The sequence below is a fragment of the Numida meleagris genome, chromosome 7, assembly GCF_002078875.1.
Source record: "Numida meleagris isolate 19003 breed g44 Domestic line chromosome 7, NumMel1.0, whole genome shotgun sequence".
In the NCBI taxonomy this organism is placed as follows: domain Eukaryota; kingdom Metazoa; phylum Chordata; class Aves; order Galliformes; family Numididae; genus Numida; species Numida meleagris.
In genome coordinates, this window is record NC_034415.1 from 23,030,238 (window position 1) to 23,050,072 (window position 19,835).

At 39.0% G+C, this 19,835-nt stretch overlaps 1 protein-coding gene across 4 annotated transcripts in view; it reads right to left on the reverse strand.

Annotated features, from left to right (window-relative positions):
* The window catches only part of LOC110402371 (cytosolic carboxypeptidase 6-like), an 865,976-nt gene that overhangs the window by 326,996 nt on the left and 519,145 nt on the right, over positions 1-19,835 (reverse strand). For 2 of the 4 annotated variants that reach the window (XM_021404384.1, XM_021404382.1), the window contains 2 exons: positions 7,951-8,084; positions 5,910-6,285 (listed from right to left, as the gene is read on the reverse strand). The exons of 1 other annotated variant lie outside the window; for it this stretch is intronic. In XM_021404384.1, the coding sequence (XP_021260059.1) occupies positions 5,910-6,285; positions 7,951-8,084 (510 nt within the window). The remainder of the gene's footprint in view (positions 1-5,909; positions 6,286-7,950; positions 8,085-19,835) is intronic. One more of the 4 variants, XM_021404383.1, reaches the window with a different exon arrangement.

Below are 19,835 nucleotides of genomic sequence, written 5' to 3' on the forward strand. Positions count from 1 at the left end.
CCCGTGGTTAGCGTCAAATATCACAGTGGTCAAGTCCACAGTAAAGTTAGAAAGAGCCCAAACCAAAATCCTACTTGTGAACATCAATAAGTAAGAGCAGGATAAGTAACTCTGTCTTATAAAGATTAAAATATTTAATTTAAATTTAAGTGTTTAATTTTATTCTTAACACATAAGAACTTTTACAGATATGGGTAAGATTGCTTCAGTGCACACGATGGATATTTTGCTGCAATGGTAGTGAATTTATAAATCAAAAGACACAATAGTAATTCACGAAATAAGAATTACTATACAGTTATGTAGAAACCTCCATAATTTACTGAGATAATTATATGTAATGTTATATGGATAATTTATGTTTTATAGAAATTTGAAAACTTCAGATATTACAGAACATCTACAGAAACGTCACGAAGGAAAAAGGCTTAGGCTACTTATGCTAAAGTATCATGCAAAGAAAGATTATTCAAAGTTAAAAACAAAACCATAAATTAGAATTTTGATTCTCCAATCCATCCAAATCCATCCACCACTCCAATTTTTATTTTTAAAGTAATCAACAAAAATTAAGCACAGATTAAGTAATAGAATAATGTTAATCATTTGTTTTGAGGCTTCAAAGGAGGATAATTATATTGTCAGTCATCATCTTTTCTTTTCCACGTCAAATTGATCAAGTGCTCCTAAAAAGGCAGAAGAATAAAACAAAAGAATGCGTGAACTGGATTTCATTATCCCATTCATGGCAGCAGTTAAACCAGAAGTCTAGAAACAGGCTACGGCCCAAAGCCTGTCGTGGTTGCTTGATGCCTCTAAGCTCATGAAAAGCTCCAGCAGCCACTGAGGTCCCATGCAGGGAGAGTGGTTTGTTAACAGCACAGCTGCCAGCTCAGAGCCCGGACTACAGCCATCACCCCCTCCAAGAACTACAAGGATAAACTCACCTACTTGTAAGAGCTATAGTGTACCAGATACTGCTCAGATTCAATAAATGACAGTTCAGTAAGCATGTGACCATCGTGGACCAGCATCCCTCAGCACCTGTACGTAGAGGAAACCCTGAACTGATCTATGTCTGCAAGTCAACTCGGAACCAGAGCTCTTGAGTCACTCTCCTTAAATAATTCCTTCACTGGAACAACCATCGTATTCATTCCTCCCACTTTGTGCTCTCATTTACAGATTATCATACAGTCATATCAGCATTTTCTCCATAGCCAGTATTTGACATTTATCCTATAGCTTATTCTGCACCTACATAGCTAGCTAGCTGTTTTCAGATGACTGCCAGCCCATGCTCAGCAACGAGAAGTCATCTGGGTTGACTTGCACAACTACACAGCAGTGCCACCAATAGTGTCTTAAGAGCCATACGCAATGCAAGCGTGGCACAAAGAGAGAAATCACAAAAAAACATACCATTTGCATTACAATTTCACAGTCATTTTCATAAGCACTTGAACTATCATGCATATACCATGGTGAGACTGAAACAAACTGAAGTTTCAACACATGAAACTGTTAAAATGCGTAAAACTGGGGAAAAATCTTGATTGACTGAATCATCCGGAGTCTTTGCACAGATCTTCGTGCTGGCAGATGCAGGGACGTAATTGCCAATGTGAACTTAAGATGGAAATGTGAACTTTTGGCTTTTTAAGAAAACACTCTTCAACAAAGTGCTATTTGGAGCTTTCTTCACATGTATTATTCTTATACTTTGAAAACTGCTTCGAGGAAGATACCTACGTATAATCACTTTCTTCCTAGAAGGAAACATTGATATCATTTAAACACTTTTTGTAGTTGCTACTTCGAAGTCTTTTACTACTGCACGTTTATAGTAATATATTGACACAGCTGGGATTTGGTTTCCAGAATTCTCCAAGAAAAATAGCTGACTGAAGTCCCCAGTAACCATAGCTCTAACAGGTCAGAAAGATCTCTATTTCAATTCATGCTTAGCTGCTGAAATCACCTACAGAAAGCCTTTAAAATGTCTCCTTTTATACTCCGCTGATTCTTCTTCCCAAACAGAAATCTGGCTGTAAGTAAGTAGTCTTCCCAGTTTCTTTCAGTAACTGCTAAAAAGTGCATTTTCAGCCCCACGTGTTATGAGTTAGACATGCAACTTGCATTGTTACCTTCATACCAGTGGGTGTTGTGTGCCTAATTTATCATGCACCATACTTTAAAAGTTCTATCTCTGTAGCTCTTGTGCTCTGCATCTTATTCTAAAAAGAGCAATGGACAGGGATATAAAAAAAAGAAAACCAAACAGCTGCCATCTAAAAGATTAACAACAATGGTACTTATTACATATGGATCATGAAAAAATAAAGACAATTATTCAAGATACAACAGGGAAACAAATGTCTTCTTGCAAAAATCTTCCTTCTGACTGTTAATTTTTTCCTAATATCTGGGAGGCCCCCAACTTGAAATGCTTCTCTTTCACACCCCCTGAGCTGACATGGTCTACTGGGATTTCAGTGAAAACAGCAGGAGTCTGAGAAGTGGTAATGTTTTATATGTGCTATTTCCTGTACTCTTATTTGCTAGAAATGTTGGATTTTTTTTTTCCCATCAGAAAGCCAAACAGATCAAGAAAAGCTGAATAATAGTAATTCCTTAAGTGTATGGTTAGACACACAAATACCTTGTCTTTCTCTCTACCCTGTTGTCAGTCCCATGACCCTGTAAACTGCGTCACTATAAAGACCACGATTAAAAATAAGCACTCTCTGAACGAATGGAGGTGGATACACTTGTAGGCATTAGAGCAATGTTAACTCTTAGCAGTGCAACATGAGTGTCTGAAAGAGATCTACACCCAAACAGCATCCCTGATAGAACTTCACTACTTCTGGTCATATACAATCACAGTAAACTGTGCATATCTTAATTTGGAGACCCCTAGTTTTAAAAAAAGTTCTTGAACTTCATATCTTTTGTATCTTAGGCAAATAGGGAAGAGTCACTGATGTAATTTTCTAAGTCACCTCACTCTCTCTTAATAAAACCAGGGCAAATTAGTGCATTTTCAGGTGCAACAGAGCAAAGATGAACTACAAGGCTTCCTGTTCCCACAGTAGGTAAGTGCAGAGAGGCTGTGGTCAGGTACATACTTCTGGGAGCACGGGCAAGGGATACTGTGATTGCTTTCACTATCATCACTCCCTTCCCTCAGTGCCTTAAATCCTAGAGCCCTGGTCAAATTCTTGTATCTTCCAGGAAGTGATCCATATCGAAATGATGGAAAACTTTCAATTATTACCCATGGATCAGTAGTGATTTCACTACTGCCATTAGCCACAACTGCCTTCAGGCTCTGCTGTCCCCATGTAAAACACTGAGAACTTCGCCCTTCCCACAGCAGGGGCTCAGGATTTAGCAGCAGAGATGAAGGCCTATGTCTGGAGCAGAATATGCTGACTTCTAAATTCTCACTGAAATCAGCATATTGATGGGAAATTAAGAGACTGAATACTTGACTGAATGTTAACTCAAGAGGGTGTTCTATATTTGATCTGCAAGTTTAAAATGGCAACAAGGACGCGTTTCCCACAGCTGCAATTCATCAACACAAAACAGCTGCCATCTCATGCAAGCAAATCAGAAGTCTCTAAGGTGAAAGAAAAATGCAATTAGTTTGCATTAAGTCCAGTCTGCTAGAGGTAAAGCTTAACTTAAATGACATGTCATTTGAAACTCTGGGTTTAGGAGATCACCACAACAACCAAAGACAAATTCAGGATGAAATCTATTTTCTGAACAATTTTCAGAGATTCTTCACATACTCAAACATACTCCATTTATAAGACTGGAAAAGTAAAGAAATAGGTACATAAAGATTTATTTTTTCCTGATTAAAAATGGCAATTTTTCATACTGTCATCAGACTCTCTAGTTTATAACTTGCTGAAGGTATATCCCATTCTAATCTTTCTAGAACTTGGTTGTTTCTCAATGAGCAAGGCTACCATGAAAGGCAATAGATAGCAGCAGTTAGTACATCAAGTCTACACACAACACACACATAACACACGACACACACACAATACAGCCCATAGGGCCAAATTCTACCTTTGTCATCCATGAAAAGTTCCAAAGGGATCCAGGAGAGAACCCACCTCCATAATGTTTTAATGTTACAACTAATTTTTATAAAGAATTTCTGGAAGTTATTGATAATTCATATCTGTCCAGGTACACAATTAAATTAACTTGTCTTCAATGTATTCAAGATGTATTTTCTGTTATATAGCAGAAGGCAGACTGATAACAAATGGGCCCAATGGAGCAAAGATTCCATATTTTTTCAGCCTTTTTTCAAAAGTTTTTCTATTTTCTTTTTTTTTTTTTTTTTCCTTTTTCTTCTAAGCTTTCTTGACTTGGCTCAAGTGGAAAAAAAAAGTAACCCCCTTTCTTAAAGTGAAAGAAATGAGACAGAATTCAGAAGCTGTCTCCATTTCATTGCTGGTCTCACCACTCAAGCTGTTGTCAAGTCTACCAACTAAATTGGTATTTCATGCTGTTTAGCTCCATTGCCTACAAACATCTGGTTGATGCTCCATTCACATAAATTCCAGCTAACTACTTGCAGATGAAGAAACATCTCTCCATCCAAGGAAAATTTTTAGAAAGCTTAGTAGAATCTACTGCCAACCACATTGTGCTTTTTCAAATTGTGGAAATCTTGCCTGTTGAGTCTTATTTTAAAAGTTAGCTATAATGCTTGTAATAAGTAATGACATTTTAATTATGCAGAGCGTAACAACGATGCACATTCACACCCAAACACCCAGTTTAACTCTTCAGCCTTGAGAACCTGGGTCCAAATCTGCAGGCACACCTTAACACATGCTACAGCACAGGCACATGCTCTATCAGGTTCAGGTTTGTACGTGAATGGAACTCAGATCTCCATGCAAACTGCATGCATTCGTTCAAGTAGAAGAGCCAATACACAACTTACATGCAAAAATTAATGTTCCAGATACACAAAGGCAGACATAAGACACAGCATGCTAAGTTTGGATGCGTAAATTTTAACCAAGTTTCAGTCACCAAGCAAATCTTCAACACAACAGTACCACATTCTATTAGCAAATAAATATAATTCAGTAAAATATTTGAAGGTATTTCGAGGGTATCATCTTCAATGAAAAGGATGAACTTTTTATTTTGTCTTTTTTTCCCATTTATTCCAACATAATGATTAAATAATTGTTATAAACCAAAACAATTTAGCAATTACTCAGTATGTTTAAAATTTAAATCCAAATTACACAAACCTGTATTTTGTAACAAGTGCTGATAACGGGACACTAATATAGAAAGTTTTTCTTAATTAGTCTTTAACAAGCCATTCTGTTTCAAATAGCATGGCTGTTTAAAGCCACTGCCAAGAAGTTCAGGTGTATTCCACATTCCAGTGAGCTACTAATGGGAAGGGGGGTAGAAAATGGGAGGTAACACAGTCACATAACAAAAAACCCTAACTAAAAGAAAGAAAATAGTTTGAGCCCAAATATTCATTGCGCTGCCTTTTCTTTCTTCTTTTTTTCTTTTTAAAGCTGGAACATATTGGTATATTTTGCAGATTAAACTTTATTATCTTTTTCAGCATATACTGGATGTTCAAAGACCTGTTAAAATACAGCTGCTTAAAACGGCACTCCGATTCAGCCAAACCAGCACAAAGACCTCTGCTACCATTGAAGAAAAACCCAGACATACATATCATACAAATTCGACATATATTGTACAGCCATAGCAGAAAACCCTTTTAACATTCAATGTCCAGTTTAACAACCACTGCTATTCTTCAAAAACGTTTCCATTACTATTGATCACATTTGCAAAATTCATTAAAACTTGTCCCATTTAAGTCCGGCACTTACCACTACCTAGTCTTAGAAGCAGTACATCCTGGAGTCTCCTGTTCAAGTCTCTGAGCTCTTTCATTTCTGACACGAGTGCCCCATATTCCTTTAGCTTCTTTGCCTGTTGCACAAGCTGCCTCCGTGTTCTCTCAAGCTCCTGTTGAATGTGCCTCATTTCTTCTTGTTGCTGTTGGTAACTCCTCAGCAATTCTTCATACAGAATCCGAGGGACTACAGCATCGTCCATGTTGTTCATCCCTTCTGAAGCCTCCATGAAAGCCTCCTCAGGGCTGGAAGTATTACTGAGACTCATCCCATTTTGTTTTTCAAGCCGAGCAACAACTGCTTCGATGCTTTTGTGTGTACCTTCACTTTGTTTCCTTCCGTCTTGCCTCTGCGTGTTACAATAAGAATAATTAGAAGTATAGTAAGGTTTAATACAAGTTAAAACTCTACAGGTTTGTGGACTGTTAATATTTGTTTTCTTTCAAAGAAAAAGCACAAAAAAAAAAGTCTGCCTGCAAAAATGTTTTGCCTACCAAATTCTTATGGAGACATACACTGTAGCTATCGTGCAAGTGTAATTCAGCAAAATGCATATACAAGCTTCTGAGGTTGCTAGAGGTCTTTCTTTCAGGTCCTTCCTTCTGCAATTGTGCAACACTTGCGAACTGTATATGGAATGGAGTGACCTATCATACAGTCAAAGATAATTTATTAAAAAAAAACACTGGATCTAGATCTCTTTTCCTTTAAAGTTTATGCTTAACATTTAGATTTCCTACAACAATGGATTTTCTGGTAGGTAAGAGAAACAATTATGTTTGTCACCTGTGATGACATCAGAGATCAAAGGAGCACACCATACAAAGCTTTTGTATGCTCTGAGGGCTTGTCCTTCCCACACATGAGACAAAGCCTTCTCTGACTTTTCCTCTGCTACCTTAGCCCAACAGGTTGATGCAAGTGACTACATTAACACTATCAGAAAACACTGAAAAGGAACTGAAAACACTGAAGTTGGAGACAGAATGTATCATCTCGTCTCATTTCCCTGATCAACTGATTGTTCCTCTATTAGTTCTGCATTGCAGAGGCTTCATCTCCTTTGAACTCTTAGCAGAAATTCACCTTCAGCCTTCTAAACAAAATCCAAACTCTATAAACTACAGCACACCTGTTTTGGGAGGCCCATACAGCAGTGTTAAAATGTAACAGTACGTGTAAAAGTCACTACCTTTTGTTGGCCAAATGTGGAAAAAGCATTTGAACTTCCAAGCAACTGCAAGGAAAGCAAATGTAGCTCATAGACTAGAGACAAGAAGCTGACACTATCAATTCCCATACCACAGTATCCATGAGTAATGTGGCAGAAAATGAGATTATTTGATGTTACGCCTGCTCCACGCATGCTCTAAAAAAATGCTGGCCCACCATAAAGAGATGTACTAGCATCACTCCTGCAGCTGCAAAACACATGAAGCCACAGAACATAATTTTATTCTGAAGGTTGGCAGGCTTTTAAAGAAATCATTTGATATCAAAAAATAAATACAGTTGCATAGTGGGCTTCTGGCATCTGGACCTAAAAAGGCAACCAGCAGTTAGAATGGAGGGATGCTGTCTTGTCAGTTTGTCTTCTCAAGCACTGCTGTATTTGAGAAGTCTCAGAGCACTCCCTCCAATTCCAAACAAGCAGAGTGAATTAGGTCATAAGTGCCACCGAGAACAGCTGGTCACTTTTAAAGCATTCTGCACCCAAGTGAAAGAGCACTGTTCCAAAAACCTTGAATGGCAATTAAGCCGCGTAGACCACATAAACAGGAAAATGTTTGATTGCACATGAATCAGGTTTTTGAAAACCCATACCGTATCCCCTCCGCCCCTAATTTGACCCAATTACAATAAACACAATGTTTTACGGGGATCAAAAGCAAGACTGGAATTCTTAAGCTATGAAGTCTGTATATGCCCCAAGCACTTCCTCCCCCCCACAAAAAAAAAAAAAAACAAAAAAGAAAAAAAGAAAAGGAAAAAAGAAAAGGAAAGACTTCAGTACCTTACTGTGTCTAAGCTCCACATCTTCTTCCCCATAATCTGTAACCTCCCCAGCTTCTTCTACGTGATTCAGAGAGAGTTTGGGGATTTTAATTTTCTTCTGCATCACACTGTTCTCAAGGTCAGTTTTGTCCTCTAAAATGTATATTGAAAATAAAATTTTGTTACATTAATCAGTGTTCTTACTTCAAAATGCTACACGACTTTGGCAAGATCAGTTAAAAAAAAAATCTCCCATGCTTCATTTCCCTCAAATTAATCCATGGTGTAACTCAACCGATAGCTATTGACAATGCTAGAGTTTCAACAGGAGATCAATCTGGCCAAACACAAGAGTAAGTATCATTAAATGTCAAGCTAAGTTTACTGGAATCATCAGAAGTGTCAACAAGTAGGTAGTACTGTCACTAAAATAAGAGTTAAAGATGCTGTAAATATGACAACCTCCTAAAAACATCTGCATCACTTTAAGTTCACCAACAGTATTTTCTTATTCATTATCTGTTGCTTCAGTGCAGACTCTGCTGAGGTTTAAAGTGAAAAAAAACTCAGTAATTCAGCCTGTACTCCAACCATCAGCAGCACAAATTTATTTGCAATCATGGCAGATTCTGCAGTTGTGCAAAGACCAGGGCAGGAAAGGAGATGCTGCAGGATACGTTGAAATCTTTCAATCTCAAAAAACTTAAGTAGAATATTTTCAAGTCTGAAAGATTCTAAAATATCTCAAAATTAAGTATTTCCTGAAAATAAGTTTGAAGCATTTTGATACTTCTGAAAAGATGCAAAGGGGACAGGGAACCAAGAGTACAGTCGCCCCAAATGTGCCTGTGATCTGTGAAATTCTTGCAGAGCAAACAAAGTCTACAGAAATTCACCAGCTTGGCTACCCATGCAAGACTTTGACAAGGAGTGATGCCTTTAAAGTCTGAAGTGTTGTATTTGTGCACTGAATGCCTATGAATAAGAAAACATTTTGAGTCTTCTTATCCACCTGCAAACTGTATTTCAGAAAGTGTCCCATGAATATTTTTGACGGTGCTAATGAGAATGACATTTCTTAGTGTTTAGTTGCATTGACTTCTGCTTTCTCACATTAGCATCTCTCCACAGGACCTCAAAATGGTTAGAGTTGACAACACAGAAAAGGGAAACAAAGGTAAATCACTGTTTAATGAGGAGCGAGGCATTCATTAGAAATGAATTACACAGATGAACGCAATTCATTTTGTTACAGATAGAAATGGATCTCTTGTAGGCAAATGGTGATATTACAGCCCACGGCTGTGTAAAAAGAAAAGGCACAGAAAATGCAGAATAAGACATTAGACAACCTGAAATGAAATGCAGATGGTTGCAATAAATACTAAGACAGATGCAAAACGAAACAGATAAACAACAAAAACCAGCTAGGCTTATTTTAGATCATTCTCTGTTCCCCAGAGCACCATGGATGCTTATCCCAGTAAAATAAAAAGGCAATCCAACCGTTTCAGTGTTGGAAAAAAAACCAACAAAAATACACAAAGAAAGAACGAAACAAATAAACAAACAACAACAACAGCACACAAAAACCAACCCTACATTTTCATTTATCTGGAAAATATAGGTTCATGAGAAGAGTGAGCCAGCTCACTTCTACTGTCAGAGATCAGAGGATAAGAGAGACCTACTGAAAAAAAAAAAAAAAAAAAAAAAAAAAAAAAAAAAAAAAAAGCCCTACAAATTTGACTGAAGGATTGGTTAATGAGTATTAGTATCTTCTTGGAAGGACCAAAATTCAAAAATAAATAAATCCAGACAGAAGGAAAAAATACTTTTTTCTGTGGCTATATACTTTGGTGCTCCGGAGTGTTTGAGGATTCCTTTGCTAAAATATATGCTTACAATTCCTTTGAGTGCACGTTTATTACAGAGCAAGCTTCTCTAGGTTGCTTTGCCAAACCATCTCCCACAGAACATGAAGATGAACATTCTACATCTCTTCTGCATTTAAAGAATGCAGATCTGTTTCTGTGATCCAAAATAACCCTTGGCCTCATTACAAGGTGGACATAATCCAATTGATTCACATAGTTACCTAAAGTGCCCGCTGGCAGCTACCTGAGGTCAGCCCCTGCCAGAACCCCAGGCAAACTGGAAACAGACACCAGCCATTCTGCCCATGGCCTGGGAAAAGAAAGGCTTGAAACACTCCTGGAAAGGAGTCACGGAGGACTAAGTGCATGTACAGGCTACGGTGAAGTCAGCAAATACTTTCTGACATATAAAACATTAAAATAAAAACAATTTGGGAGAACAGAAATATTTTTCTTTCGGTTTTGGCTTTCAGTTTTTTAAGTCAACTTGTAAAGTTTAAGAACACATTAGATGCTCTGAAGAACAGACATGAAAGAAAATGCTCAGTTTGGGGTCAAGTAAAACAATGCATATTATCTGAATTCTTCACTCTCCATTCCCCTCCCAGTTTCTCAGTCTGCCTATGAAATCTGTATTTACATGACTTTACAGGTGGACTGAAGGTAAAAGTGTGTTTATATACCTCCTTACAAATGCTTAGTTTATAAATTACTGGTGTATAACTATTAACACAGGTCTCTCTCGTGTTTGGCAAATCTCTGCATTCAGTTTCTTGATTTTACTGTGTATCCTGTAAATGAACCAGTGAGTTGAAGAATTATTTTTCCCCACTTGCACAAAATCTGAAAAAACAATGGTAAAAATGAGCCCATGTAAATTAAAGCTCAGGATTTCTTCCATTTAGTTGATGAGCTAATAATGTGATGTTCCTCTGTCTTCTGATCAAACTACATATAATATTTTCTTACATATGTTTGGTTCTTTCTAGGCCTGTTTATACCTAACACAATTCATCCAGTGTGTGGGATATTAAAAGGTCTTTGATTTATTTATTTACAAGTACATTTCTAACTTCTGTTGTCTTCCATATTAGTTGCAGACAGAGCCAGAAAAAAACCTCATTCTTAATTGGAGGATAACGCTTAAGTACTGGCTCGTGTTCTGTAAATATTAATGGAATTTGCAAAGGGGTGGGAGGGAAGTGAGAGTAGACCAGAGGGAGGGGTAGGAGAAACATGAATGTGCCTTTTGATCTATTCTCCCTAGGACACTATTTCTGCTGTTGTGCAAGCCTACAAAAGGCAAGAACAAAACAGCAATCCAGCAAAATGTGAAACATGCACAAATCCTGAGCCAGGAGAAAACCAGGATTTGGACCTAAACAGCTGGACAAGATGCAATTCACTGACAGGAGCTACAGAACACACTGAAAAAGGGAAAGGCAGTCCTAGAATCACTGTCACTCAGAACCTTTTGTAATGACTGGAATCGTTTGTCCAGACTTTGCCCCCTGTCATTTAAACGTTGCCACAAGTTAAAGATTATACCTTCCCTTTGGTTATCATGATCAGACTGTCATGAAGTTGTGTCTATTGTTTTTCCCATCCGTGAAAAAAGCGATGAAGTGAAACAGATTTCTGAGAACTAGCACTAAACATAGCTAATTAGGTACCTTTAGTGAAAAAAACAGCACAGAACCGTGATGCAAGCATGGACAGCATTGAAGCCCTCTGCCCTTTAAACAGACATTCCAGAAGACACAAAGCACAAAAAACTGCTTTTGTGCACAGCAGTCAGACAGAGAAAATGGTATTTTGTGATTCAATACACAGAACGAAGAACGCTGGAATAGCAGTACTCCAGGAAAAGGTCAGGCTTGGAGAGATCTCACCAGTCAACCCCACGAGGTATTGAAGTACGGGGCTCAAGAGCCAGTGCATGTGACAGCACTTCTCAGCCCATATGGCCACCTCCCAGAGTTCCACAGCTAGCAAGAAGAAAGCAAACTGCTGAGAAATTTCAGAGTGGCTGGGAGGACATTTGCCCTCAGCAGTGCCAAAAGAAAAGAAAGAAAAAAAAAAAGCCAAAAAAACACACTTGCATTAGAGAATCAGTATCAACTAGCAAAGGATAAACTGTTCCTGGAATGTTTTCTTCAGTCGGGCCTTCGTTTCAGCATCAGAATGGGTGGATCTGGGCCAAAATGCAATAGCTTCGAGTCTACAGCAGCAGGGAACTGAGGCAGACAAAGTGAGTTTGACAAGGCAGGAAATTAGTTGGTTAAACTCAAGTAAAAATATGCTAGTGACCTAAAATTGAAAACCATATTCAGGGATGTAGAGTAGAACTATGGAAAGCTCAAAGTCTCCTTAAAACATTCCTTACTTTCTAAATTAGAAGTAAGTACTAAACAAACTAATCCCTTCAAAAAATAGTTCAAATTCTGTTTGTTTCTTTGTTTTCTCACTTTTGGAGTCAAAGACAAATAACCAGAGGAAGAGAGCTCTGCACCCTGAGTAGATGGAGGATGGCAGGTTTTGGACGAGCCCAAATAAAGGGCTTGGCGATGCTATAAATCTTACAACAATAAAATGAGAGAACCTTGAGTAAAATTCATCCTTCCCCAAAGCCTTCAAAAAAATTCCACCTCTTGTGAAAAATGATATACTGACAGTTCAAAAAATTTAACATCACCCTTCCCATTTTTAGGCAGATACCCAACACATATGGGCAGCACCTGCAAAGAATTCAACGCAGTAGCGTGGGGGGAACAACTCACTGCTGACTGAGAGAACAGCATCTGCCTCAGTAGGTTCTGCACTACTTTCAGTGCACACTTAAAGCAAGATACATGAGAGCCAAAACAAGAAAAGCCACAGACAAAGGTATACTTGGTGCTTCAAAACAAATACAAGCACGAAGCACCACAGGGCATGGATTCCTAAGTGGCTCTTAACACAAATAAACAATAATCAATATTGCTGTGACTGAAAATGAAAGCAGCATGATAATACAGCAACGAAAACCAAGCTAGTTTATTTGAAAACGGAAAACTAAACAAAAAAAACCAGCAGTTTCTTGCATTAGCTAAGGAAGTCAGGAGGAAGGACTTGAGGAGGAAGATGTGATTTTAGAATGTATAACAACCCTGCAGGCTCAGAAGGTGTTCAGGACATAGAGGAAGAAAAACTCTTGCACAAACCACCCCTGAGCTTAAGACCTCTAACGAAGCGGAAGAAACTCAAAACCACAATAATATACAACACAGCCGAATGGGTGGTGTAGGAATGCAAAAGGTATTCAAGGAAGTGAGCCACCAAAGTTGAGGCAGCTAAAATGAAGGGAGCATGCAGAAAAGAGATCAAACATTTCTGTATAAGGATGTCAGAGAGGGAAGCTGAAAAGAAATTTCAGGAAATGAGAAAAGTAAGGAGTAAAAACGCAAAGCTGAGTGTCCATCATCGAGGCTAACATCACCCTCAAAACTTCCCAAGAAAAAGGCAACGACAGACAACAGAGTGACTAGGGAAATGTCTTCTAACAGAAGTGTGCCCCAAACAACAGGGAAGAACGTAACAAGCAGCAACGCTGACAAACAGGACCAAAAACCAGGTACAGGTGAAGACATGCTCTTGAGAAACCAGCCAAAAAGGTTGCTAAACCTTATGAATTTCATTTGAATGGAGAGACTAGAAGCCAGACTGAAAATAAGTCCAAATGAAACTGGGAAAACGCTTGTTAGGTTTGGAGATACTGGGTAAAGAGGATGATGTACCAGAAGCCTGAGCCAAGAAAGTTCACTGATGATGTATTTCTTAATTCAGAAGTTAATACAAAGCCTCTCCAACAATAATTAACCAAAAGCAACGTGGCTTAAAACAAATATAAATAAAAATTTATATAAGTTTTAAGTTGTTTATATTTAAATATATAAATTATTATTCTTTTATAAACAAAACCCTCCCATTTGACTTCTTAGTAGGATTAAAATAGTGTCTGTTGGCAGTAGAAAATGATGGAGCCATTAGATCAAGTAAAGATATCAGATTGAGAAACATGAAATCAAGGGGTGTGATCCTTGAAAACAAGCATAACATTAAAATCTTAGCCTTTAAATCTTTACTCTGTACCTATATGTGAAACTCAATTATGGGAACTACTTTTCAAAAGTTTAGACATGCTAAATACTTCACAAAAACTTATTTATTTCAAAAACTGCACCTTTTTCAAAAAGTTCGAGTTCATTTCAAGAGATCATCTTCTCAGTGACAGCTACAGTTTGTCAGTTTGCCTGCCATAAGCAGTCAGCCTGAATCACACCAAAGAACTTCATTAGTACCAACCCTCAGTAATGATTTCCTGATGACAAAGGCCAGAAAAAGCAGCAGCCTACAGGGAACTCTCCAGGAAACCTCCACAACCTCTCTGCCTGAGGAATGAGTTTCCTATGGAAATACTGGGTAGATTCATGTATTTTTTTTAGTTTCCAAGAAAAAAATTACGTGGTTCAGTTGCTGCTATTTTTAAAGGGTTTCTTTAAACAAACAAACAAAAAAACCCCCAACAACCCAGCAAATAATTGAGTGACTAGCACTTAGGCTAGCACTGGAAAAGAATGTTTTACACTCAAATTAAGAAAACAAAAACAGTAAGTTACATTAATCTCTCTTTTCACCTCCCTGCAAAATTTAGCATATTTTAATTAGTAAGTGTTAGTTACCATAGTTACCATTCCCATACTACCTTTGAAGTCGATTTTATTAAAATCCTGAAATTCATACTTTTATTGTACCACAGTTAAGCTTCTGCAACATTTACAAGCGTAACTTGTGTTATGTGCTAGAATGTATGTACTACGACCAAGAGAAATCACAACACTGTAGGTGACCTGCATGGGTGTGTGTCATAAAAATAAATTAGTACATGACTTCTGACTCTTCTGAAGCAAAAAGCAAATGTGACTGAGGAAAAAGCAGGTCATACTGAGACCAAAAGATATTTCTTTCCCCAATGAAATACACAGGAAAAGAGAAAACTAGAGGGTAAAATCTTGCACAGTAAAATTGCTTTTAAATTCCTTTTTATTGGCACTTCATGTTGCTGATGATACATATCCATCCCCACTACCGTAATAGTTACTGGCTACGGTTTTAAAAGTTCCAAACTCTTCTTTGATGCTGCTACTTCAGCTTTGTGCTAATGTGCCCTACTTCAGTGCTGAACAAACAGATATGATAAAGAAAAACAGTGGCCTTGTACAAGCTCTTTACATCTCAGACACACTCCTACAGTACAATACAGAAGAAAGAGAAAAACAATCCATGCTCCATCGTGAAATAGTTAAAAATGAACAGGAGATGGACTATGTTTTGAACAAGTTTGCTTCAGCACTGCTGGGTTCATCTCCACACGGTGACCAGGTCACCCCACGACAAGCCCCACTGCTCAGGTAGGACAAAGTGGGCTGGCTGTTCATGGGCAGCCATGCAGAGCTCAGCCCACAAGCTACTCCTGAATGATCCCAGGAAAGCAGACCAAAGTCTGTGAGAAGCCACTGCTGGAAGGCTTCCTACAGCTTCCTCATGGCACTGCCTTACTTGGGGCAACGCCTGAGCATGGCACAGACCGCGTCACTGCTACACTTGGCTCTACCTAATCCAACTCCCCAGGCTGTCTGAATAGTGAAAGGATTCAGAATGATTTTACATGTCAAGATCACTTGCTGACCTAAATGCTGTATATTCTTGGTATAATCTAAAATCCCAACTTGTAAATCTTCACCCACTCCAGCACTTGACAGCGTCTTTCCTCCATTAACTATCCAAAGCAGGCAGCTTCAAATTCTTAGGATGAATTCACCCTCAAACTTACTCAAAACTCAGCAACAAAATCATTTACTTGAAAACTGTTCTGGAAATGGAGATTTTACGTCCTTCTGAAACACAGCAAATTATCTCATCAGGAGCTGTACAGACTTTTAAAGACTTAAAAAAAAAAAACACCTAACCTATTTTAGTTAAAAAGTGGAGCATCATATTTCATAAAGGGACAAGGAAGAATATGGATGCACAAAGGTATTAATGTGCCTGCTGTGGCAGGTGGGGAGTTGCAGTCAGGATCTGATTGAGATGTGTTTGCTGTGATTGTGCAGGTGGGAAGTGCTAGGGGCACCTGCTAGAGAGCAATTATTTACTGCAGTCAGAAAAGAATGCCTCCAATTAGAAGGCAGTCACTATTAACTCGTCAACAGACGCAGCCCAGAGTAGTAAACTTTTTAAAAGTCCCTGTACCTTGACTTGTTCCACCTTGCTTTGCAAAGTGATGAGCATTAGAAGAGGCTCCAGCGGGGTCATGTAAGGATCGCACTAAGGTATACATGCTTATGGACAAAACTGACAGTAATTACATTGGACAAGAGTGAAAAAAGTTGCAAGTGGCACGCCTATTTCAACAACAGGGACGAGAAAAACAGCTTTAGTGTTTAGACGAAAGGACATGAAAAAAGAAAAAATGAAGGGTGTGGATGATCAGAAGGAAGACTCAAGCTCTTTCTGAAAAGCTGTCTATTTATTTTATTCTCAGTGAGAAAGAGCAGTCAACATGCCACCTCAGAAAACTGCCTTACAGCTCCAGTCTGCTGAGCTGTATTTTCCATTCGAGAGGTAAATAAAGTGATTCCTTTATTACTACGTAACTTCAGTCGCCTGTTAACCAAACACTGAACTTGTTATGGAACAGAACACTCATTTTAATATACTTTCTATGGCTCAGCTGCCTGCAACTGCCCTAGTCGGGGGTTAACCTTTTTTCTTTCAGCCTCTGTCTTTGGCTAACTTTTGAAATAGTTGAAGGTTCTCCAACCAACAGCAGCAGTTCCCAACCATACACACACCGGCACAAGAAATGTGTACTGTTGCTCAGAACAATCCCTTCGCTGTAATACTACTACATACCATTGTTGAAGTTTGTCAAACATTGACAAAGTTGTCAGAAGGCAGTATTTATCTCACCATATCAAGTCTATCGTAACTATTTTGTTTACGAGGGTGGATAGCGATAGGACAAGGGGTAATGGTTTTAAACTGAGACAGAGGAGATTTAGGTTGGATATTAGGAGGAAGTTTTTCCACTCAGAGGGTGGTGACGCACTGGAACAGGTTGCCCAAGGAGGTTGCGGATGCCCCATCCCTGGAGGTATTCAAGGCCAGGCTGGACATGGCTCTGAGCAGGCCGGTCTAGTGGCTAGCAACCCTGTACTCAGCAGGGGGGTTGAAACTCGATGATCTTTGAGGTCCTTTTCAACCCAGGCTATTCTATGATTCACTCTATGATTCTATGATAACACCCTTCCCTTTTCAGTTCTCTCTGCCTTGCAGCATCCATAATATTTCCCACAGATGTGCAGATTTCCAAGCATCCAACCTCAACACAGGGATTGAGGAATTGCTCCTAGACTCCCTCAAATGAGGACAATTGTTTTGTGAACGATTTACACAACAAATACTCCAATAAAAGTTTGTACTGTGGGCATGAACACGTATCTATCTCTAGGTGAACTTCACTTGAGTGTCAGGACGGTAAAAGTGTAAAAAGTCTTTTTTTTTTTTTTTTTTAGAAAAAGAGAAAGTAGAAAAGGAAGTTGTTTCAAAGGCTGGATCTTGTATCAGTATTCCTCCTCTACTCCTTCCTTTTTGATGTTGCTAAAGAGGAAAGCTAAAAGGTTTTTCATACTCTCACTGCAAAGACAGTGTTAGATCATGAAAACATATATAAACAGGTACCATTTTGCCTACTTGAACAGCTTTGGAACATCAGTGTATGAAAACTATGATGTGTTGAAACTCTACCAAGAAAACAACTGAGCAGGCTCAAACTAAAAGAAAATGAAAAGAAATTCCTCCTCCTACCTTTTTTGTTTAAATTTAATATGTATACTACCACATTGATCCTGAAGACTGTTCCTAATGGGGAATCCCCAAAACCAAAGCAGTAAATCCTTAAAGTCACTGATACACTAATTTGTGCAGACATGGGTTCCCCTCCAGAAATTCCAAATCAACTCAGTATGTGTATGTTAAAGATAAAAGCTATTTTACCCACATTATTTACTTTACTTCTAATACATATTGTACTGCTTCAGGATCAAAAGTTCTTTACAAGTAAGTAAAACGTTACTGCTGACTTTTATACTTATCTTTTACACTACAAAAGCAGGTTGCATGACATCAGATTCGTAATGTTTGCTATGAAAAGTTGTCTTAATCTGTTTGCCACACAAACTTAATTGGTCACTATCTTCATGTAAGATCAACTTTTCTCCGCAGTGTTTTAACCACTATAAAACAAACATCAACATTAAAAATTTGGCGAGAAAGTGAAAACTCTAAAAGTAACTAAACCTTTGTCTGTAGCATGATTAATTCAGTTATGGTATTTTTATATGGTAGAGAAAGGAAAGAAGAACAAAAGTAAAGACTCGTGAGAAATGTTCTAAGCATGCAACTTACATGTACAGTCATATGTATTGTGATAAAAAAAGTTCTATGTTTCTTTGTGTTCCTGGCTCAGTAGGATAAGTTCCTGTAAAAACTATGAACTCTGAGGAGCAATTAATGCAAATCTCTAATACAGGTAGCAAGCCTAACTCTCTGGAGAAACAATACATATTGGCTTGTTCTGGTTAGACAGAGATGAAACAAACTGTCTGGAAGACTTCTCTTAGGAACAAACTCTGTCTGGGACGAGCGAGTTGACAAAAGTAGGAGCACTTTCTGGTGGAAAACTGAGGCAACCTCGGCAGGCTAATCATGTGTGCAAAACAGCATGACTGAGAACTCTGAACCTTGCATTAGGCTGGAGAAAACAGAAAGGGCACTTCCCCAGTAAGAAAGAGGAAGGTGAACTCCATGTGGGAAACCTTTAAGAAGAGGCCAAGCAAACCCCAAGCAGTGACACTGCTGTCTTCCACGTACATGGCAGGCAGCTTGCAAATAATTCATGTATCAATTCTCCTGTGCTACAGAAAGGTCACACAAAACACTGCATGTTGGCATGGGACAACAAAAACTTTGCAGGAGAATCCACTTCTCTGACAGGCTGTGTTATTCCTGAACTCTGGGGATTGCAAATATTCACAAATCAGAAAAACTCTACAGGGAAATGACGTACAAGCTCTCCTGTTTTTTATCTGTTCCAAGCATCTGCCTATGGCCGCTACTGTACACAGGACACTGGTACAAGTCACCCTCTGACAGGACTAGATGGACCACCAGCTGACCTACTTCAGGAACTGCCGTTTTCAAAAATAAAATAAAAATTAGGAAAACAATAGTTTTACATGCCTGCAGCGCTAAGCTGCCCTGTTCAGGGATCAGAAGCAGGCACGGCCTTCGCGGTGCAGGAGAGCATTTTCCACAGCCCAGGCCATATTTGGGGAAATGGCCATGGGCCGTATTTCTCCCCAAGTGTGGAGCTCAGGATCGGAACCCAGCGTCCTGTGGGCCACTCAGTGACACTCAGCTTGTCCCATCCGATGGGACACCTCCACACCAGCCAGCAGCTCGCTCCAAACAGCCTCAAACTTTCTTCCTATTGCAGCTGCAAGGAGAACACTGTTTTCTGCGGCTGCTAGGAAACTACAGAAAGTCTTCGCGCTGCCCACGGGACACGACTTGGGGACTACACAACAGCACCATCCCACCAAGGTTTAAATGACCAAAGTATGGGTTTATTTTTTAATGTGCAGCTGAAGTGCTGCTTATGGGTAGGGAGCCATGTGTAAGAGAAACGTGGAACAAACGCGCTGAGCACCACCCACCCAGCCCCACAGGCGTGCTGTGTAAAGCTCTGCTTCCCCCACTGCCTCCCAATTTGGGAAGTCACTTAAACTAACAGAGTGGACAGAAACCAGCAACACGCTCCCATTTAGCAACACGAGCTGCGAAGGTATAGAAATGACTCCATGCACTATAAATACACTGTGCAAGGAAACCTTCCCTTTTTTTCCTCTTGGGGGGGGGGGGGGGG